This window comes from Amblyomma americanum, chromosome 1 (assembly GCF_052857255.1).
Source record: "Amblyomma americanum isolate KBUSLIRL-KWMA chromosome 1, ASM5285725v1, whole genome shotgun sequence".
Taxonomy (NCBI): Eukaryota; Metazoa; Arthropoda; class Arachnida; order Ixodida; family Ixodidae; genus Amblyomma; species Amblyomma americanum.
In genome coordinates this window covers 115,011,711-115,035,621 of record NC_135497.1, presented here as the reverse complement: position 1 = coordinate 115,035,621, position 23,911 = coordinate 115,011,711, and the positions used below count along the sequence as shown (strand labels likewise).

At 42.4% G+C, this 23,911-nt stretch overlaps 1 protein-coding gene across 2 annotated transcripts; it reads right to left on the bottom strand.

Annotated features, from left to right (window-relative positions):
- Positions 1-1,811: 1,811 nt before the first annotated feature.
- LOC144113492 (zinc finger CCHC domain-containing protein 8 homolog) lies at positions 1,812-23,278 on the bottom strand. 2 transcript variants are annotated; one of them, XM_077646584.1, is made up of 13 exons: positions 23,223-23,278; positions 23,001-23,124; positions 22,645-22,702; positions 21,829-21,917; positions 21,636-21,725; positions 21,089-21,214; positions 13,743-13,796; positions 12,565-12,713; positions 9,888-9,944; positions 9,604-9,674; positions 6,789-6,866; positions 4,100-4,250; positions 1,812-2,468 (listed from the first exon to the last, which is right to left on the bottom strand). In XM_077646584.1, the coding sequence occupies exons 2-13, from the start codon at positions 23,057-23,059 to the stop codon at positions 2,053-2,055; spliced, it is 1,398 nt and encodes a 465-aa protein (XP_077502710.1). In that variant the 5' UTR covers positions 23,060-23,124; positions 23,223-23,278; the 3' UTR covers positions 1,812-2,052. The 2 variants fall into 2 exon arrangements, with proteins under 2 accessions (XP_077502710.1, XP_077502709.1); XM_077646583.1 differs by lacking the exon at positions 23,223-23,278 and having other exon boundaries at positions 23,001-23,191.
- Positions 23,279-23,911: the final 633 nt, after the last annotated feature.

Sequence of the window (23,911 nt, the reverse complement as noted above, 5' to 3'; positions counted from 1 at the left end):
CTGTGACGAAAGCTCAGCCACGTGTTTGGTGATGAGCTGGAGCATTTGCGTGATTTTCCGTTTTAGTTTGCGATTATGCTTTTGTCTGAGCCATCATTTCTCCAAGTAGAAGCTTGTGTCTTAGAAGTAAAGTCACTGGAACTGCTTAGACCGGATGCTTCCGGAAAAGAAACATCCGCGGATGTTTGGATTTGGTCTTCTCCACGTTTGCTGAGCACCCCGATGTAAACATTTGAAGCTTGCGTAGCTTATGCTCTTAAGTTGAACACTGAGGCAGTGTTGGTGGAGCATTTTTTTTTGTTTTGAGCTCCACACGCGCTGTCATGCAATCACGTGGGGAAGTACTACACAACGTGGGTCTGGGGATATACGTCAACATATATTTGGAGTCTTTTTTTTTGGTCAGCGAGGGGTACAAGTTGCGGGGTTTACTTCTACGCAGCAATATACCGTATACATTCCGCATTATGACCTTTGTAGTTTCTTAGGATGGGTTCGCGAAATATGCACACCCCCTTTTTGAAGCCTTTGTAGGAAAAGAGGTGCGCAAATTACAAGTAAATACGGTACCCTTAACTGCCCCAAACAGATGTTTCCCGTTCATTGTTTTGAAAGCAGGACACCGACACCTGCAGCAAAGGGTAGTGTGAAAGAGCAAATGCCTGAGTGGTGATCCTCTTTTTTTTTGTGCTTTGGCATGCTTTACCATTTGGCGTACTGCACGAGTTGATGTGCAGAAAGCTGTCTCTCTTGCTTGTGCTATGTCAGAAGCCGCATTAAACAGCGGTCAGCCGACTGAGCACAGACATGTACTAGCAGTTCACAAGATGCAAACAGTCGTAGTAGAAGGTACACCATCACGCCATAAGGTGCTAATATGTGTCATGGAGCACTAGGCACTTCAAACTGCACCGCGTTATTTAAAAGATAATGGCGATTCAAACTATTAATACCTCAAGCTCTCAAGATGTCCAATTTCCACTTCACTGCCCATCACTATTATGAATAGAATACCTTAATTATGAAGTGTTCTTGTTTCTGAATTTTCTGGGCTTTTTATTTGATATTACAGCTTTATAAACAGTCTTGCTGGAGAATAGGCAGAACTGTACTAGCAAATCACAGTCCAATGCTGCTGGCTAATTCGGACATAGTAGCGACAATATGAAAAGAGCATTTTTCCATTTCAAATTGTATTTTCCTCGATAGCAGAGTCTTCGAAAACCCGCATTGCATGAGTCTCCCGGTGCCCCAGTTCCTTTAAGGTGCACCAAACACAACCATTCAGACAAAGTTCACTTCATGTTCTCCCTCTGGTTAGCTGTGGTTCCTAGACATGCAGAGAATGATAGCAAAATGTATTTCATAAATAAAACAATAAAAGTTTCCTTTCCAGAAGCCACTTTTGATGCCTTATTCATAAAAATGTTCTCTCAAAAGGCCATTGCTTTTTAACAATAAAAGTAGCCGTTTAATGAAAGCTCGAAATTCACAAAGGTTTCTGAAAGCCAGTCCCCCTCCCCCCCCTTATGAATATAAAAAATGGTGTCCTATTTTTGCTTTTTGAATTTAGAAAACCTGAGAATAAGAGAGCCTCATGCAGTCCGTGCTGCCACTTATGCAGGTGCTCTCAGAACTTGTCAAAAGGCCATGCCATCAGGCAGAAAGAAAGCAGCATTTGTGATCTCGCCATGTTCCAAAAACTGCTGTGGGTACTAGTACATACATACTTGGACAACAAGAAATTCACTCACTTTGCAATGCATCTTCAAAGACTACTGTAATAGAAAATAATTTCAAATGGTAAGCAATTTCACAAAAGCACTCTTCTTTATTATCGGCAGTGAAGCTTCTATGATTACCGGTAGAATGAAGATAATGGAGTATGGTTACTACTCCAAAGAAATTGTCTCTGACACCTCATGATGCTTGTCTATGAGGTGGCAGTGGTCCATGAAGAAAGTTATGATAATGCACATAGTCAGCTGACACAGTAAAACTTCAGCATACCGTTCCGCACAGTTGCACAACCTGGCACTTCCGTAGCAGCATTCATGTTTCCTTGTCACTTGTTTCCTTCTTTCCTTGGCGCATTTTTGCAAGAACTGCACGCAGCTTATCATATCTTCCAGTGGTTCCAGGTAAGTTCTCAAAAGGGATGTAATCCGTCATGTCCTTGGCAAAGTTTTCACGTGGTGGAAGAGTCTTGATCTTGCTATAAAGGCCAAGAAACATAGGTGTTCCTATGTACACATTCTGAGACTTCACTTTTGGTGTCGCTGGTGCCAAGTCTTCAGAATTGGAAGTGTTGCCAGCTTCCACGGAGGCCGGACTTGGCTGCCCTGGTCCATCACTTTCTGTGCTCCTTGGGGTGGCAATATTGCAGTCTGAAGCAGCACTTGGAGTATTAGGAGCAGGAGATTCTTGGGTGGTGGGTGTGCTGGCACCATTTGAATCTGCTGCCACGTCTTCACCCAGGTGAACATGGATTATAAAAAACATTGTCAAATTTCTTTTCCTCACTTCAGAGGCTCTGCGAGACGCTGGAAGCAAATGCAGCACTTTCCAAAATAACAAGGCCTCCTGTCATGAAATTCCAATATGGTACACAACTGCAACATGCAGCTACCTCAAGCAGCCATTTTCACGCTTATAATTTTGTCCTATACTTGAACCATGTGGTCTTCTGAAACCAACAAAATAAAGTGACAATTCACCTTTTTCACAAGATCTGGCGCCTTCTGGGGAGTGTCGAAAATTCTCCTACAGGCTGAAAACACACGCATGTTGGAGATGCAGGCTCCAACCGCGCACGCGAAGTGGCAAGTGTGTGCTTGATGGCTGCTGTCATCTACCGCAGGTGCATTGGTCGGTTACAACTCAAGAATGTAGCAGCGAATGCCCCTCGAAAGAGGCTCCTGTCCAGCCTCTGCAGCAGAGAGACTAGGCAGGGAACGGACAGGGGCCTTTGTCCTCGGCCCTAGCGACCCCGCACCATCTTTTCAATTTCCCCATTAAAGGGGAAAAAGGCCTTTCTACTTCCCTTTCTTGCCTAGTCCGACTCATGAAAACCAGCCGATGCCATTGGCTGGAGGGCCTTCTTTGAGAGGCTTCGCTGCTGCGCTCTTGAGTTGCGACTAAATACAGCTAACATGAACTGCGAATGCCCAGTAGGAGATGCCAGTTTGTTTTCAACCAGTTGGGCTGGAGGAGGACAGGCGCGCATGCACAGAGGGGCCGCATGAAAAAGGCAGATTTCAGACAATCATTTTTCAAATAAAGGGCTGCTTGCTATCACTTGTTTATTAATTGCACGGTTGAATGTGTAAGAAGCAAGCACATGAAGTTTCAATAAAAAATATTCATTTGTAATGAAGACGTGGGCACCCTTATCCACCCTCAGCCTCGTGCAGATAGGCAAAAGTGAAGGCAGAGGAGGTGAGGTAAGGCAGAGGGAGGGCGATGCGCATAGGGTGAAAGTGAGGCAGAAAGTCCCAAACCGACCATCTACAGTCCAATCTTTGCCAGTGCATGTTTCAGTATTCCGCAATTTAAACATACGGAGTAGTATACCAAGAGGCGATCCGGAGAAAGCTTTCTTGCTCCACGAAACCCAATACTGTGTTTCAATGAGCGATTTGGATCTATACCTCGAGTTCTGATTGGACTGTGACTGACAGCTTAATTTTCGGACATTTCAGGAACCTTCCAAATGATCTCTTTTGCTGTGGTTCGCAGTGGCCTTGTATTAATCGATTCCTATGGGTATCTGCAGCAGTCCTGCAGAACTACCGTTTGGACACATATAGGCATGTTACATATTAACGCATCACATGCTATTGGCTGAAAACCAAACTTTTCTCAAGCAACATGAATCAGGTGACACAAGAAATGTCTTCCAAGTCGTGTATGCTGGCTCCTCTTACATTGTGTAAACATTGGAATATATATGCCCTGCAATATATATTGCAAATCATTTGGAAAGAATAATGTCAGCCTGTGTTTCTTACTGATAAAACTGCCAAATTTAAAAGCAGCAAGCATATGAAACTCTAGGCACTGGAGTGCACACTCCAACAGCAAGAAATGCATACTTCACCTGCAAGAGTGTTTTCATTTGCAAAGCAAACCTGCCCCTCCTCAGCCCCATCATCAATGTTCATATCAACCACTTCACCAACATCTGTACTTGGCTTCGTGGCTGATGCAGACGCCTTCCGTCGCCCGTTAAAGCTTTTTGCAGCCAAAACCTAGAAAAGTTAAAACATGAGGTCTTTATAAGCGATGTCATCTTGGAAAAATCCTCCGCAAACCTGCCACAGGAGTTGCAAAATTAAAGGAATAATGACAGCAAATTTTTAAGTTGTGTGAAATCTGTTCCTGGTAGCGCAAAACTTGCTTCCAACATGAATCAATCACGGTTGAGATGTCATATAATTTAAACGGATTTTACAGTTTGACATCGCACACCCATCATGCAGAACTTGCTGATATCTACAGCATCATGAAGCAGTTGCTCCACCCAAAATGCCATACATATTGGGCCCGGAAAGCAATGAGCAATGATATTTCCTTGCAAAGTTAGACAGCTGGAGAAATCCACACTTGCCCAAGACCGTAGTGTTACTCTGAAGTTTCTCTTCTTTCGAAGGAGATCGCTTGCAGTATTGACAGCTGAACCTGTACGTCTGCTCAGACATGCTGGTTGAACTCAGTGAGAAACCCTGTGTAATCATGGTACCATGAACCAGTTTTGCAGGCTGAGGTTTTCGAAACTGGGTTTGCCTCCGAAAAAGCACAGTGGGTAAAAGCACACCCTTGAGGAAGCCGGGTGCTGGGTGGGGGATGCTTGTACCCATTTTTACCGGTGGGTGTCCAGTGGTGAATTTTGAACCAAACCGAAGGCAAGAAAGCTGGCTCAAAGCCACACCAGTAGGACTTCGTGGATTGCACTCAAGGGTTGGTTTACTCTATTCCATTGTCCTGTGGGAGACCGTATATAAGCCAGACCAGCAGGTGAACGGCAAGCCACTTGCCAGAGCGCCATCATGGATGCCGTAAATACAGTGCTGGCTTTTAAAAAATAAAACACAGATTTGTACAAATTTAGGAAGCAACTTGCAAGGGAAATAACTGAAGCTGCAAAAAATGGCACAGCCAGTGCCAAGTGTCAACAAGTTCTTGATGTTGCTCAAAAAAAAAAAAACTAATAAATGGGCTACCTTGGACGCAGCACGAGGATCTGATGCATGCAGTTATCACATTAGGTAGGTGATACGGTGTGCTTGCATGCTGTTTTTTCTCCTTTCGTTGTTAAGGTCTGGAACTGTATAAAAGCAAGAAATCCCTCAATAAAACTTTGAGTTGTTAGTAGTGCTGTGTTCTGTCCACTCCGTTTCTTCAGTCACCCGTGTCTTCATGCGCTGTAACCTTCGCAGCCCCTTAAGAAGGCATTCAGGCAAATGCAAAATACCTCGGTCTTCACGTTCATTCCGACCTAACATGGAACCACCACATTAACCTTATTCTTGCATCTGCTAATCGGTCATTAGGCCTCTTAAAACATAACTTAAAGCATGCTCCCTCTCACCTCCGATTACGTGCTTACACCACTCTTTTTCGACCTAAAATTGAATATGCTTCGGCTATTTGGTACCCTCATCAAGCATATTTAATAAATAACATCGAATCATTGCAGAATTGCGCAGCTCGTTTCATCTACTCTGATTATTCACATCATACCAGCATCACAGCCTTGAATAAATGCGCTGATCTGCAAGATCTATATATCCCTGTCATAAAGTTGCACGCTTATCACTTTTTCATAAGCTGTATCATCACTCAGCACTTCATAATGACATTTTTTCTTTGTCTTCTTCCATTTTTGACCACCACAACCATCCGTTTAAAGTTAAGCGCTTGTCATGCCGTACATCTAACTATGTACACTCATTCATTCCATGCACTATAACCAACTGGAATGCTCTCCCTTCAGATGTTGCTACCACCACTAATGATCCGGAGAAATTTTATTAACTAATATCTGCCACTACTTCTGCGTAACATCTTTCAGTACATTGTTAACTTACCAGTGCATTAGGTTTTTGTCTTTTATTTCTGTTATTGATGATTCTGACAGTTTTATTTTCATGCCGTTGTGGACAGACATTGTATAACTTGTATTAACTTTATTGCCTGCTGCTCTTTTAATGTTGCTTTATTGTTTAATTATGTCGGTTTTGTATTTTTATTCCAAGGATCCATATGCTTTTATCTGTTTTTTGCTTGTAGTTTCTTGAATTTTTGGCTTATTTCCTTCTTTCTTTTGATTACTTGCCTGTACCCCCCCCCCCCTATCTAATACCCTCAAATTGAGGGCCTTTAGGGGTATTTTGTATAAATAAATAAATAAATAAATAAATAAATAAATGCAAAGCCTGAACAACTCTTAAACACCGAAGCCTCTGGCATGTTTTGGCATAGCAAAACATGCAGTGTATGCTGTGCATAATGCTGGCGAGATGGTTGACACATTCTACCAGTGTAGTAACACAGTTACTGAAAAGCTGTTGAAGACTCTACACAAAGGTGCCTCACCTGAATGAATTCCAGCTTATTTTTTTACTTTTCCTTCTTCTTTAAAACTCAGGCAAAATTGCCTAGTTCCACACTTCATATGCAAAGCTAGGATGTGGCATAGCAGGAATAAATTACTAGCTAGGTGCTGATTACCTCACCTTAAAAACACTGCACTGTACCCCACACCATACAGAATACTAAGTGCTCACCTCTGGTTCCACGTATAGACTACCTGAAGGAAGCTGCTGATGTTGAGAAAGTGGAGGCATTCCATGCGCAGCGTGCATCTGTAAATAAACTGCACATTTGTAAAATGGCATTCAATGCAAGAATGTTGGAGACACACTGAGAAGAAACTAAGTTGGCTTGTATAGATAATTTATCATACAACAGACTTTCATTAATTAAACTACAACGGGCCAGCAATTTTTATTTGGATTATCAGAAGTGTGCCTTAATATGATCCAAGACTAAATGTGATTTGCTTTATGGACATCTATGCATACAAACAGTAATTTAGAACTCTTTCAACATGCAAACGTAGCTAAATGCTTTAGCACAACATAAAATATGGGTGAAAAGCACTGATATTTCTTCTCAACCAGCAGTCTCTGACTAGTTGTACGGCTGAAAAAAGTTATCAATAATGCATTGGTTTCCCAATAAAATGGCCATAAGAAAAACAGATTTGCAGCACAGCAAATTTAACTAAAGAAAAGATAAGCAATGGCTTCCTGCTTTTTAGTGAAAACTGTGCAGCAATGACGATTTTTCACAACTACGTCATGGTGCACTGCTTTCCCATTGTCATGAATATCAAAGGAGAACTGCTTGAAAATAGTAAGGCCTTCTGCGGCCTCCTTCACAGATGCAAATGCAGTAGCGGTGGAGCCACCACACAACGGGTAGCTCGCGATGACAGCGCCTTTTTGGGCCACGACCATGCAGAGAGAAGCAAAGGAAATGCACATTTGCGCTGGAACAGAGCAACAAAAAAAGACAAGCGTCTGATCTGGCGTGCAGCTGACGTTGGCTCTATGACGCGCCGCTGATAGCCGATATCGCCGCGGGCTGGTAGCGAAGCTCAGAAAGCGAAACAATGTGGCGACGGGGCGACGCCGACCGACACAGACCGCATCCAAGTTAACCTGTTGGAGGGGCCGAATTTTCAGCTCACATGGAGCCGTAAACCTGACATATCCGATCTCGGCCGCCACTGTTTCGTGCGCCAGGAGCATTGGAGCAAGCCAAGAAGTTTGAATATTCAAAGTGAATGTAAGACAATCCGCGGTATGAATTAACAGGCTTTAAAATGCATTGAACATATAGCCAGCCAACCAAAAATTTCGAATTTTGTTTGAATTAACCGAAAGTTTGAATTATCGCGATTCTACTGCATTCTAGTAACAATGACACTACTTTCAGTGATTACAGAGCTTTTTATACGATAGAAAAGGAAAAAATATGAATTATAGGTGTCACCATCACTGGCCAATCTAGCAAGTAATCTGCACGCATCAACACAGTTTTTTGGTTGCGGATCCCAGAGGCTAGGCTACACTGCCATTTACTTCAAAATGGTGAACACGGATTCCTTTTTGCTGTAGACATGAGAAGTCTGAATAGTGGCAGGTAAATTTGTAATCGCAAATGTTCTTGGCAATAAATGCGTCTTTTGCTTCCAGACAAGCATCAACATACTAGGAAAGAGGCACAGAATAGATTTACTAAGGACAAAAATTGGATGGAGCTGTCCTCAGCGTCCCTTTAAAGGGACAGCCTACTGTTGGTGATAAAAATTACTGACTTATTCTCGTAGGTCTTCATCTATGATGGTAGCAACCAGTACAGTACTGGTAGTTTTGTCAGTAATTTATATTTAAATTGGGAAGCAACTACTCACTGCAAGTGAAATCTACTCTACCTAGGGGGTTTCCCTTAAATACACTGGACTTGTTTACCCGCCGCAGTGGCTCAGTGGTTAGGGCGCTCGACTACTGATCCGGAGTTCCCGGGTTCGAACCCGACTGCGGCGGCTGCGTTTTTATGGAGGAAAAACGCTTACGCGCCCGTGTGCTGTGCGATGTCGGTACACGTTAAAGATCCCCAGGTGGTCGAAATTATACCGGAGACCTCCACTACGGCACCTCTTATTCCTTTCTTCTTTCACTCCCTCCTTTATCCCTTCCCTTACGGCGCGGTTCAGGTGTCTAACGATACATGAGACAGATACTGCACCATTTCCTTTCCCCCCAAAAACCAATTACTACTACTACTGGACTTGTTATATTTAAAAATGGCAGATAAAGTAAGGCTGCGTTCAAACATACTGTGTTAAAACTTTGGCACTCTGCTGGGGCTTGGAGTGCATATACTACATTTTATGAATAGTACTGAGCACAATACAGGGTTATTTTTGATGGAAGAAACTTCAGGCTCCATTTTTCTTGCACCTGGTTGCCACATATTGCATGGCTTGTTCGTTTCTTTTTTTATCATCTTTATTCTAGACACAGTTTCTTGAAACAGTGCTTTAAACTATAGTTTCCCGACAAGTTGAGTATGTCAGTTTATGCCGCACTCCTAATAGCCTTGGCGGCAGGCAGTCAGTGTCACATCTGTGATTTGTAACGTCATGACTTTCAGGCGCCACCTACCAAAAGGAAAAAAAAAAAAAAAAATCCCATGTCAAAAAATATTTGGTTTTAAAATGTTCCCCCCCTAGTTGCCCCCTGTGGTCTCAGAACCACAGTCGAGCATACATTATTTGGGCAAGGAGCATTTGATTGCCACAAAGAAAATATGGCCAATAAAACTCAGCAGATTGTACCTTTAAGTGCTGAACACTCCACAAACATACACTCTGGAGGCACCTACAGAACACCATATACTGCTTTTGTTAAATGCCGATGCACACAAGCTGAAGCACTTTTCAGTACAGAAGAGGCCATGTCCTTCCAAAAAAAGGCTTAAAAAGGAGCATTGTTTCCACTGCACAAACAAAAATGAAATACAGATACTTGCATCATAGACTCCGTCTGGTACAGGACAATTGAAGCCAGGGATTCTGATCAACCGGCTTGTGTCATATATCACTAAATTAAGAAGCAAGGGAGATACATATATAAGCTCCAAAGAATTCTGCATACTGTTATACAGCACGAAATGGTCATGCCCTGTAATCTCTTAGTGTGCCTAAAAGCTAGATGACTGTTTCAAGCCTTCTTGGCAAAGAGGAGCATGAAAGATAACTATCAGTATTCTGACCACACTGAGTCATGCGCAAAAAAAATATAAAGTAAACCCACCTGATTTCTCCTCGGATTTTATTTCACCTTCTTCAATATCAGTATCATTTGCTTTATCTAGGAAGAAAACATAGCACAAACAACATGATACAAAACCAAAGATGTGACAGCACTTAATTCAGCAATGTTCAAGCATATTGGCATACAATTCTAAGCAAAAAACTTGCATCACCTGATCTTCAAAGCATGTTTTAAATCTGTCAATAACTGTTATATTTAAATTGGCTCATAATATCATAGCTGAACAAAACTAAAGGGTATATTAAACAAAAAGTTGATAAAATTTCGTGAGAAAACTTCAAAATGCTAACACCATTTTCCTCTCCCCCTTACACCTCCACGCATTACAGGAGGTGATATGCCAATTTATTATGTAACTGTCTGAACTTTCATTAAATCTCAGGAAAAGAACAAAAACAAAACCGCTTGGCTTGCTGATCAGATGGCTTTTTAAATGCGAAAGCTTTTACTACTCCCCTCCGCAGCTTCTTTGCTGTGTGCGCGAGTTTGACCTTAAATTGAGGAGAAATCACGTGAGAGCTATGATGTCACTCAGCTGCCGTAGCCACCAAAACAGAGTGCTCGCCTCTGCCTAGTCATGTGACAACCACGACGCCACTCAACCGCAGCTATTCCAGAGCCACGCGCTCGCTCCCTCTAGACAGCCTCCGCTGATTCTCAGCCAGTGCCAATGGACTAAAACAGCTCTCGATAACTTAACAGCAGTAGTCGTCATGGATGATCCAGGCGAGATGCCTCGTGAACTGTCCGCTTCTCAGAGGTTGCAAGACAAGCCGAATCCAATCATCCAGTGGATGTAGCTCGCTGAAAGGTTGCCTTTAAAGCTTTCGCTTTGGTTACTTAGGTTCAACTAGGTTAAACCTTTGCCTAATTTTTTTTTTCGTCACAGTATTTAGCAACAAATGGCGGCACCATACTGTTTACCACCCTCAATGGTGTAAAGCTATCCACTCAAAGCAAGGCAGCTTCACCATTCAGAAAGAGAACAACCACGAGAGCTCATGCTTGCCATGTACTTTTAAAGGAGCTGTGTTTTCTTGTTTATAATGGTGGGTAAGGCATTATTACACATGGATTACCACTTAGTATTTTCTTACGACCGCTAGATAATTTATAATCGCATTTGTTTCTCATGCTGTTTCGGTTTCAGTTCCAACAGCCGAATGAAAACTGTGACGTCAACAAGTGCTTACAGGTCACGTGAGACATGAAAAAACTGCAATTGCTGCTTCCCCATTTGTTGTCATTCTGGCTCTTGAGGGAATTAAAACGAAGCAGCAACTTATGGACGTTTTTGCATGCCTCATGTGACATAAAACCACTCTTTGACGCCACATCCATCGTTCGACTGTTGAAACCGAAACCGAAACAGCATGACAGGAAAAATATAATAAATTTTCCAGCGGTCTAAGGTGAATATCACATGGTGATTCATGTGTAGTAGTGTCTTCCGCATCATTGTAAAGAAGAAAACATGCCACCAAAATTAGGTGCCTGTACTCCTTTAAGTTGCTACGCACAATGGCTTCAAGCAGGCAGACTGAATGCCATGCAAAATAAGCAATGTTTCGTATTCTCTCATCTCAGCAGCAATTACCACACTACTTTCCCCTATTTCAACAGCACTTGACCATTGAAAGTAGTGGTGCACATCAAAGCACTGAACCAATTATGGTTGGTAAAACATGCTGCCGGGCTAGTTGGTTTAGCATCTTGAAACTTGAAAAAAAAAAAAAAAACATTGCGCAAAAAAAAAATTCACATACACAAAAGAGACGACAGACAGGCCATCATAACCTCGTCTCTTTTGTGTATGTGAATTTTTTTTTTTGTGCCAATGTGTTTCTTGAAGTTTCAAGATACAATTTGGTTGGTTCTTCAGAATTGCACCTGGTCAAAGTGCAGTTTTAGAGTCGTCACTGTGTGTCTTTAGCTTTTTAACAATTTCCTGGCTTATCAAAGCTTTGTTCTTGCCAAAAATATTAATATATCTGCTTGTATCAGAACTCTAATCTATCTATCTGGATTTAACATTCCCCTTCAGTGCCCATTAAATAATAAAAATACATAGTAGATAGATAATTATAATTCAATGCATATTTAGTTTTCCTGCTGAAAATTCACTTAAAATTTCCATCTCCCACTATTTCTTAAATTTGCCCAAGTTTTTTTTGTACATGCAACACAAAGCCCAGTCAATCCACACCCAGTTACTGAGAAGAGAGAGCAACACAGATGACTACTGTGATGAACTTTTGGCTTTTTATTTTCAAAGATTGTTACACAAGATTACGTGTAACAAAAAAGTAGACACAGCTGAAAAATTTTAAATCACAAGAGATGTCACAAAATGACTACGTTGCATGTCGCAATCAATAACTGTCATTTACCTTCCACCCCAAGGCAAACAATGTATTTTCCACGTCCATTACCGCCTGCCCTGTAGCAGATGTCAGCATTTCAATGATACCTCAGTAAAGATCAAGATGATGTATTCTAACAACAAAACTCAAGCACAAAATTGTGAAATAAGACATATCTGCATGTAAACACAATTAACACAAGTGCAAATGAGAAAAAAAATTGTGCATCTAAACTCGCTAGTCGCACTTTTATCTATTCTCTAGTTATTTGGAAACATTGAAACTGAACCTACCGTCTTCATCCAAGCCATATATTTTGATCCCCGAGTTCTCAACCACTGCATTCTTAAGCCATCCTGGTGGATACCCAATTACACGCATTCTGTAGACGAATGGAGGTAGATCTCGGGGATGCAAGTTTAAAGCTTTTCTGAGCTCCTCACTGAAACCAGCAAGGTAAAAATAAGTGAGCGAAAAGATCTGCAGACATAACTGTAAGCAAATTTGTCAAATATGAAAAAACTGTGACAAATTTACAAAGGTCCTTGCCCAGTTGGCCCAACGTTTAAAGAAATCTCCTAAGGTGGAGTAGTTTTGTAAATGAAGTAATTACTCATTAGCATCCACCAAAGTGCAGCTATACGGCTACAAAAGAAAGCTATACAGCTTTCACAGAAACTTCGCAGTTGAATAAAAATTCGTCCTGGTCCAGGAGTCGAACCCAGGCCCATCGCCCGTCTGGGGCGAAAGCTGTATAGCTTTCCTCTGTAGCCGTATGGCTGCGCATGGGTGGATGCTAATGAGTAATTACTCTCCTATTCGTTAGAGTTATTTGTAAACAAAGTAATAGTGTTGAAATTCTCGCCGACACAGGATATTAATTTTGCAACTGCAATGCACTGACCCAAGAGTCTCAGGCTGGCTGGTAAGCATGGTCTAAATACACAAGTTTGTTATGTGACCTACAAGAAACTCATGCCATTATGGCTGGTAAGCATCGTCTAGATACACAAGTTTGTGACGTGACCTACAAGAAACTCATGCCATTTTACTGGTACTATTATACAGGATTACACAGAAAATCTAGTCGTACAAAGGAGTAGCATAAAGTTATTCCTTATAATAAACTGCACATCTCCAACCAAATATGTTAACGTTAACCCAACGTTTCGATGCCGACTCGGCTCCTTCATCAGGAGTGACTGAGGGCAGTAGCAAGCATCTTTTAAGTATGGAGGGGGGGTGTGTGAAAAGAACGACAGCTGTGTCGCGAAAGGCGCGGGGGAGGGGGGTTTAGGCTGTTAGTCACGCTGTTCCTGTTGCATATGTACAAGTTATTCCTGTTGCATATGTACAAGCAACATGCATTTTCACAATGATATAATATGTTAAAAATGTTCCATTCACATCTTGATAAAAATACAGATACTCTATTTTGATCCAATCTTTACGCAGAGACTCAGATGCTTACCTGTATACCCCAGGCCGGAAGCGTTGTGACAGCATTTCATGCTCAAAGTAACGCCTACAGGAAACAAATGCAACAATTTTAACCCACAAACTTTGCCTCATTGCAGCAAACAATGTGCCCTTCACTGCAACTACTTAGTTCATGGTTCAGAATGGCTGGAAGTATTAAAAATTATCAAGAACTGGTGGTACCTAGAAGTAGACTTTGCTTACCTGATATCACCAGCAACACAGACTCACTAGTTTCACTTGTGGAGACTCACCCTGCTCCGTCCCCTCGTTTGTTTCCCTGTGATGCGTTCCCCCTTAGCTACCTTAACCAACAAGGGAGGCACCTGTGCCGCAATTACACTATATGCCATGAGGCCAATGGCAGCTAAGCCGCCTGTCGTCGCTTTTTCGAAGCAGTGATGGGGCTGCTCCCGCTGACTTGCTGCTTGCCAGTGGCCTTTTGCTCACGTGTCTCCCGCAGAAACTCTACATAACTGCATATGCCGCCACACACAGGCTTTACGGAATGAAGTGATAATTGGACACACATGCCATTAATCTCAAAGGTGGGTTTTATCCTTGAAGATCACGATTTTCTTTCCTGAGGAATTTCCTTGTTTACGATGTGAATCGCAACCGACCCTTGGGTGAATACTGTGAAAAAAAAGAAAACTGTTCTGGGGATGTGATAATCATCGTCTATACCTACCTCGCTTTTCTTTTACGCATGAGTAGCATTACTCTGTTAAACTGTGCAAAACTCATTACCATGCAGTACATTGGCATAGCAAGTTTCATTGGTTGCTCCATGAGAGACAGGATGTCTGCGTTTTATGCTGCCTATTTACCTCTGTCATGCACTATGCCATGTTATGTTGTGCTTCTGGCTCATTCTTGTGTGCTCTATTAAACAGCTACTTTATCCTTACAGCATGCGGATGTCCTACGGCACCTATGGAGGATTTTGTGAAAGATACCTGGCGCTTCCCTGCAGCTCAAAAGATAAAATTAGTGAAGTATCAAACTTCATAGTGCACGTATTTGCTTGCAATACTTTTGGTTGCACAAGACTAATAATACTTTCAAAAGATAGTGATCTCTTGTGTTTGTTTGTTTTTTGCTTATTTTTTTTTTATGTAAACATATGCGAGGTGTAACATCCTGAAACCACATGTGGACCGTGACTGATACCGTAGAGGCGGGATCCCGAATAAGTTCAATCATCTGAGGTCTTTTAACAAGCACTGACACTGAATACCACAGGAGTGCTTTTGTGCTCCGCCTCCACTGAAACGAGGTCGTCGCAATCAGGATTTGATCCCACTACTCTGGTCTCAAGCAGACATGGCAGTAATTAAATAACGCTGATTAAATTACTTTTCTCAGTAATTTGTAATGTAATTCATCACTTTTCGGGGCTGGTAATTTAGCAATGTAATGAACTACTTTGAAGCAGTAATTTCACGAAAAAAGTACTAATTACTAGCGAAATTACTTTTGCTGATTAATGAGTCCGCACTTCTCGTTGTGTCTACCATGCTTTGGCGGCACGTTTGTGGGGTTGAGCATCTACAAAACAAGAATAAATTATGGAGGGCACTAAAGGCTACTTCCATGCTTTGAAACAGAAAACATATTTTTTCCTTCGTTTCTAATGACACACCTACTCATTAGCATACAGTCGTAAAGGAAAAAATGCATTAAATTAACCATTATTCACCAAGAAGCAACGCGGTTTTGTGGCCCATGAGTTGTGTGCTCGCCTCGCAATCTAAAGTGTTAGTTCAATTCTCCCCATCTTTGGAAGAAACTTTTTTCTTTGTTGATGACGTCACTGAGGGTTGTGGAACACTTTTCCTGGACGCCGACTACTACACCGGGTATCATTGCTAATGGACCACATATGGTTTTCGCCTTAAAAAGTGCAACCAGCAATAACACTACAGGGAAACAGTACACACAGACGGGAGGCGATGTGCGCACGGACATCAGCACTGCCTTGGTGAGGATTGGTTTGGTTTATGGGGGTTTAACGTCCCAAACCAACTCAGGCTATGAGGGACGCCATAGTGAAGGGCTCCGGAAATTTCAATCCCCTGGGGTTCTTTACCATGCTCTGACATCGCACAGTACTCGAGCCTTTAGAATTTCACCACCGAAATTCGACCGCCGCGGCCAGGATCCCCCTTGGTAAGGAGTCTGCGTAGTAGTCACAGAACTGCTATGCATCTTCCTGCACTGCATATGGTCTCACACACAAATGCTCCGCAGGGCCACCAGGAAAGCTCCATGACCATGACAACTTCGCATGGCAACTTTGCAGAGATGCACTGCGAGTGCTTGAGCAAGTCTAGAAGCTCCATAATATACTGCCACATCACCGCTCTGACAAGAAGTCTTAACTGACATCGGCTAAGAAAGTTGGTTGTGAGTTTTCGGGAAAACTAGATTTTGTGGCCGGATTTGAAGCACTAATTTTAACTCAAGGACAACATAGCAACATAATCACCGCAACATGCAATTTACTAAACAGCAGAACTGGCAGTTTCTCTGCGCCCCGGTGCACTTCTGGGACAATGAGCATGAACAAGCTGTCGATGCACTACCACTGTTTACGCGTACAACAAATTCTTCAAAATCAGGAGGGTGGGACCACATTTCGCATTGAACGATGCACTTCTGATTGAAGAGTGATGCGAGATAGACCTCTTCTATGCCAGCAAAGAGGCTATTCAATGGACTAGGGCTACCTTTCTTCAAAGAGGGGCAAAATTTCCGACGCCCACTTTCAAGCTCAAAGGCAGTGCACACAAAAAAATCTTAAAATTTTGCAGGAACTATGACCATTGCGCAACTTTTTTAGCATCGAATCTGAAAAGTAACTTATAATTTTCATTACATAAGGCAAGTAATTATAATGCAATGTCATTACTTCTTTACAGCAGTAATTTGTAATGTACTTTAATTACTTCTGCGAGATTTCCAGGACAGTACTAATTACTTTTCAAAAGTAATTTTGCCATGTATGGTCTCAAGTAGGCACAGGTGAGCGGGCACCTGCTGCACTATGTCCAGGGTTCTTTGAGTGGGCGCGCAATGCATGTTTGCATTCAAGGGGCTGTCTCCGCGCGTCGTCCAGTTGAACTGGGTGCGCTGCAGGTCTCTGTTATGTCACCCTTTCTGTTTAATGTGGTGATGTCGGCAGTGAAACGCCAAGCCACCAAGGCGGGAAATTTTTGCAGGTTTGTTAGCCCTTTAGAAGCAATGGTAGTCTTTAGGTGTTAACGAAAGAGAGCGAGATCTCCCAGCTAGAATTTTGTTAATAAGAAGAAATCAAACATCAAGAGCCCAGTATACACACCGACCGAATTTCCGACCATGATGCTGTTGCTACTTTTTTTTTCAACCACGAAGTGACAAAGCTTGCTACACATACATTACACCAACAATGTTACCTGTAATGTAAGCGTTCAAGGATGACGTGTAAAACTGCACGTTTTAAAACGTACGTGTAATTACCACGAGTTTTTTTTTTATACTGTGTCTTATTGCAAGTGTAGCAATCATATAGAAATAATAATGCTATAACTGCTTAGTAAAGTGTTGTACAGTGATGCTTTTACATACGTTTAGCTCTGCTGCCGTATCACAGTGCTTCCAAAACGAGCACTTCAGTGCTTGATTGCTAAATGCAGTGTAAAAGGCGATCATTATTCCCTCACCCCCTTTTTTGTCCAATCTGCTCACGCATCAGTAACTGGGTTTTACGGTAGTACCACAGAATATAATTTCATCGAGCATTAGACCGTTCTGTCACAACTCTTGAGGAACTGCGTCGAAAGGTTTTGTTTCTGCACTGGCGTGGTAACTTACTGACAAGACGTTCAACTGCTATCAGGAGCACAACATGAGGATATGTATAGCCAGCGCTCCATGATACATGGTTGCTGGGCTATATGAAGGGCAAACCAGTATTCGACAGTGACTTGAAGTGTCGGGGCTTCACAATACATGCATATATGTGCTGTTGAGAAGTTTGAGAACCAAGCAACTGTAATCAACTGTACTTCGTAGTCGGGTATCGTTGCCCTTGCAACAAGCACTTAGCGCACACACGAATGCTCGCCATACTGCAGCAGCATCAAAGATGCAACCACTCTCATTGCATCATCGCAAATAATTCGGTCGCAATGATGACGAATTCAAAGAAAGAATACTACGGCAAGTTAATTACACGGCAGCAAGGGAATTCCAAAGAGATATGGGGAATCATAATAGATGTTAAAGTAAAGAAAAGAAAAAACATCCTTCCTGATATAATCACAGAGGAGGTCACAAGTATTTTCAATAATCATTTCATCGATTGCGGAAGGAACTTGGTTAATGTATTCCCTTCAACAACACCTGAGTTAAGTCCACTTACAGTAATAACGGTTATAACGAAATACCAGCGAAGGTATTAAAAAACAGTGTTGCCACTATATGCGCCCCTCATGCAACATATTGTGATGAAGATTGTGTTCTCCTTCCTGTCCTCTGTCCTGTCCTATCCTCTGCAGCACATCACCACTTCGCGCGTCTCTTTGCCACCGATCGGGACGATTGCTCAGTGGCCCCGGGTAGTGTGACGAAGAAGGCGAAGCTGGCAGTGGCGCGAAACGGAGCGCTCGCACTAGGCCAGCAGCCATTAAATCATCTCATTGCCATCAGTCATCTCATCTCATTATTTGGCTGGCCGCCACTTAACAATATTTAACCACGCGATGATTAGTTGCAAGTATCCAACAAATCTGAAGATAGCGAAAGTTGTGCCTGTCTACAAACTGGCGACCGCAAAGATCCTAACAGTTGGAGCCATATCTGTGTTTCGTGTAATAAATTCGCTTTTTGAAAAACTAATAGCACTACAATATAGCAAGTTTCTGCTTGATAATAACGTAACATTTGCAGAGCAGCATGGCTTTGTTTCAGCCAAATGAACAACTACTGCTGTTGTAACACTTTCGCAGCAAATCAACACTGCTCTTCACAAAAACCAGCTTGCATATTCTTCGACATACAAAAGGTGTTTGAATGTGTCTGTCACTCTGAGTTGCTGAGAAGATTAGAAGCATGCGACTTCTCTCCAGTTCCTCGCTAGTTCCCTGTCCGACAGAAAACAGAAATAGTAGTGAACAACACACATTCCGCATTCCTACCCACAACTTGCGGGTTTCCGTAAGGATCTGTACTGAGTTTGGTTTTGTTTTCTATCTTCGTGAATTACCTCCCGCAAGCCATTCGATTTTTAAAGGTCCTAATGTAAGCGGAAGACACTGCTCTTTTGTTCTCGGCTGAATTGCTCTCAGTCCTAAAAAACAAGATGACATCAGGACTGTCTAATAATTCCGCATGGTTTTGGACAAATAAATTAAAAATAAATGTATATAAAACTAAACTTGTAGTATTGCACTCTAGGAAAAGAAACATTGACAATGACATGATTCACATATCATTAAACAACTGTAGGATTCAGGAGGTCTTACAATACCTCGGCGTAATCTTTGACCACCACCTGCATTGGCAAGAACATATCGAAAAGGTGCGTAATAAGACAGCTTTCAGCTTTTATGCACCTATTAAGGCAAAGCAGTATTTTCTGTACAATGCACAGTATTCTTTGTATTTTTTGCTATTTCACTGTCACTTCAGCTACTTCTGCGAACCATGGGGCCAAACATACAAAACCTATTTAGTTCCTATACAGAGACGACAGAAGAGAGCATTGCAGGTAATAGGCCATGCATCTTCAAATAATAGCCACAGTTGTCTACATAAGGAGCACCGCGCATTGTCTGGTTTATGGTTTGGTTTATGGGGGTTTAACGTACCAAAGAAACTCAGGCAATGAGGGATGCGGTAATGAGGGGCTCCATAAATTTCAAACACCTGGGGTTCTTTAATGTGCATTGACATCGCACAGTACACGGGCCTCAAGCACTTCACCTCCATCGAAATGCGACCACCGCGTCCGGGATCGAATCCGCACCTTTCGGGTCAGCAGCAGAACGCCATAACCACTGAGCCACCATGGCGGCTCATCATGTATTGTCATTTGAATCCATGCTTTATTACGAACTATGTGTATTGGCAAATAATTTTATTAATAATAACACTCCTCTACAACTAAATTTTTATTTATTACCATACCGTAACACAAGACATGCATTCAATATGCCTGACTGTCACAATGTATACAGGGAACGCTTAGTTCAATTTTCTGGCGCAAAAGTCTGGAACGCAGTGCCTATTAATGTGAAGCTTGGAAATAACTTTAAGCACTGCTGCAAGTTTTTCTTTATTAGCAACCAGGAAGAGCCCTGACCCCCACATTTTTAATGGTTTGTTGACCTTTATGAACTTTTCCTTCCTGTTCCTTATCACTCTGTGGTTTTTTTTCTCACATTTTTTAAAATTGCTTTGCTCTGAAGTGTTCAAGAGAGTATTTTATTCCGAGCTATTTTTATTCTGGTTTGTTTCTTTTTCTTAAAATTTTTTTGTTGCTCATTATGGCTGCCTGGTGTATTTTTTCTTTTCCATTGGACCGTTTCACTAGCCACAGAGCTATATTCCAAATATTTTTTATGCACTACCGTGTACATTCAAAAATAAAGAATGCTTTGGCTTTGACTTTCTTATCTCTGCAGCTAAAGAAGTATCCGTCACTGGAAATAACGAAGAGGAAATCTCAGCCACTAACTTGAACCACTGTGGCCGCGACAAACCGGCAGCGTGGCCGGCAAATGCGCACCAACGCTGGAGAGTGCAGCCAGCGGACCACCCGCCGCCCCCCCCATTATATCCAGAACCGGCTGCAAGAGGGATTTCAGTCGCCCCTACAGGCAGCGGGCATGGCATATAGTTGGATACAACTTAAGTCTGCAGTGGAGCTCTGCCCACATTCAGGACCACTGCACAGAATTTCTCCATGACAGAAAAGTAGTCTATAGTCAACTTTTTTAGCTAATCACAATAAAAATATAAGCTCTCGTAATGAATACACAATGCGTAATGAAAACACAAGTTACAGCCAGCAGCTCTAAGCATTCATATACACAAAAGAATGATCAGGCACCGACAAGAGCACATTTAGTTACCTTTAAAAAAAAAAGGGCTGATGACACATTTTCCAAGTGAACATGCAGTTAGTATTTGTACATGATACGCTTGTTATTACACAGTTCACCTTGCAATGACCTAGTTGAGCTGTGAAAAATAGTCATGGCAGAGCCTTGAGCTCTCGAAAGTGGAACAAATAAAAAATACCAACACCACCTTCACATCTCAATGGAACATTAAAATAGCGGGGGCACTTACAACTTTTTGGGGGCTGCATCCCTCTCCCTGGCCATTTCCCTGCGCCTTTGGGATACACGTGCCGCGTCGATTTTTTTGGTACATACACTCAAGAAATGATTTCCACCGCAGTTAAAGCACTCCACCCTGCAAGATGTCAATCCCAACAGCTTTATCCAGCAATAACTAGTGAAAAATAATCATTAATAGCACTGGAGTTCACTGCCACTTCAAGAAACAGTTTTGTAAATAAAACACATTTTATTCATTAATATCACAATAAGGATGAGCAAGAAACTTTCTGAAAAGTAGTAACTAAACTAAAATGCACTAAAAACTATAACAAACTAAAATGCACAGCACTGAAAAAAAAATTCACTTTTATTTTGGTAGGAACAACCAATTTGATGGCAGTGATGGTTTTATTTTTAAAATTAAGAACAAGCAAACACAGAAACGAGAAAAGATAACTGCAGAAATTACTGCATCTGTTTTTAGCACCTGATCTGCAGCCAAGGGAGCACAGCAAAGGCACTAGCAGGTTGCTCAGTAGTGCAAAAAAGATCACCTTGGTCCAGCAGGTCCAGCATCACCAGAAGCTGGGTCTTTTTTCTCCTCACCCTCTTCCTCACTCTCCTCAACGTAAATGGTAGTGCAGCTACAAATATCTTTCAGGAAAAATAGCAAAATCTCAAGAATAAAATTATTTAAAAGCTAGTTATACTTAACCACCACATGTTGGTGTATTACAAAAAGGATACTTTGGTGGGTCTTCCAATGCATCAAAGTTATCAAAGTTCTTGTCAATGAAGAACACCCCATTACAAGCAGTTAGCTCATCTTCTTCCTCCTAATGTTGGAAAAAAAAAAAAAGAATGACAGCTCGTAAACATTTTTACTCATCTGACAATACTGCCTTCGAAATTCTAACGCACATTTTGTTTGAGTTTGAGCTGTTAAGCAGCAATTTCTAAATTGCACACGACTACGCTAGCCTAATCTTCGTGAAAATCAAGCCAGTCTTCAAGACGCTCCAACAGGACTTGTCGGGCTAGTTGGTTGATCATAATGCAAAAAAGACGAACTGCGCAACAAGAACACGGACGAAAGGGAGGCAGACACACACAAAGTTGTAAGTCTGCGTTAGTGTGTGTCTGCCTCCCTTTCGTCCGTGTTCTTGTTGCGCAGTTCGTCTTTTTTGCATTCAAGACGCTGTTGCTGCTTGCATATCGACACCGTTAGGAACAGCACTCATCAGGCGACACAGTAACAAAACTTCACAGTTCTACAAGACGGCTGCGCACGCGAAGATTGTCCAGCACCGGTCCTTTGTCGCTGCGCTGTTTCTTCGTGAAGAATCACGTACCAACTAGCTCAAGCTTTCGTTCTACTAAAATTGTCTCCACTGAGAGAAATAAATCTGGCCCTAGCTGGCAGCGACCACATTACCTAGTTCCCCGCTTCGCCCCTTCAGATACATAATAAGGAACGCAAAACCTCTTATTCGTGTATGTATAACTGTTATCAAGTGGATGCCCATTATTACATGAGCGTCTCTTCGAGACGCTGCGGTTTACCTGCTTTGGCATTTTTGGAGGTCGCTCAGCATCCTCGTTTTCAGTGGAATTAGCCTCCCTGTAAGTTAGAAGAAAGAATACCAGTTTGCTGAACAAACGACAGGTGGATTATTTAAGGAAGTGTACCAAAAATAATAAAAATGAAAATCCCCGATGCAGTAACTTGCACGTTACTGCTGGAACGCCTGATCAACATACGCGACGCCAGAAGCAATTCATACATTCTGATGCTGTTCCACGAACTGTCAGACAACTGGCCAAGCCGGGTAAGTAGAATGGCCGGACGACAGCAATTAACAGCCTCTCATCGCTAAAGGTGCAGGCAGCGAAAGCTCACGAAACGCGATTGCCGTCACCTGTTCACGCCAGCGTCCACCGAGTCGGCACAGGCTTGGGTTTGGTCCGTTTCATTCATATTCGCTTGTCACTTCCGAGTCAGGTGCTTGAAAATACCCTTAAAGAGGGCCACAGCCACTGACGCTATTCCAAAGAAACGGTAAATATGACAACACGCCAAAAAACACTGCACCTGCGGGCTGTCAACGCACACCGCACAGAACGCCGCAAAGCCAACCTACCTTGGTCGTCGCTTCAGCCAATATAGCCAATATAGCCTACTTCAGCCTACTTCCCATACACGCCCGCTAGCTGGCGCTGCCAACGTCATGAGATAGTTGCCAACATTTTTCGATAAGGGCAGTTGTTCCGATGTTCGAAAAACGCAGACTATCATAAGCGTCGTGATCATAATCTACCCTATGGTTTGTGCTTGAGCCCAACCAGGCAAGTAGTTTGCGCAGGATAATTTTTTACAACCCGGACAGATAAATCCGGAACACCCTGTACAGTACTGTGCGTTTTTATCGCGAAGAGTTTCAAAAATTTCCCCGCCTCAACCGCTGGCTCATTTGCGGTGAAACTGCGCATAGAGCTTGCGTATTATGGTAACTTTTGTATCGTAGCAAGTTTGACAACGGCACTTACTGAGGTGAACCGTGCATGATGCGAAAACGTAATCGTCTACGTAGAGATCGGCGAACAAAACTCGCAGACGACGCTTTTTGCTGAAGGGCGGTAGTGGCGTCATCTGCTTTCGGCAGTAAAAAGCGTCACGACAAGGCCGCCGAGACGAGCGTTGCAAACAATATTCTTCGAAAGGTAAAGCCTCATTAAATCGGTTGTTCTGATTTTTTCCGCTCAATTAGCTGAAAATGTTGTAAGCGCTTCAGTTGAAGCAGACTAAACGGCCGGAACGGCATATTCAAAG

Coding starts and splice junctions, on each gene's coding strand:
- LOC144113492 (XM_077646584.1), bottom strand. CDS start 23,059: ATGAATGAAACGGACCAAACCCAAGCCTGTGCCGACTCGGTGGACGCT. Junction 12,714..13,742: donor TTCCGGCCTGGGGTATACAG/GTAAGCATCTGA, acceptor TGCTGGTTTCAG/TGAGGAGCTCAGAAAAGCTT. Junction 9,675..9,887: donor AAAATCCGAGGAGAAATCAG/GTGGGTTTACTT, acceptor TTCTTAATTTAG/TGATATATGACACAAGCCGG.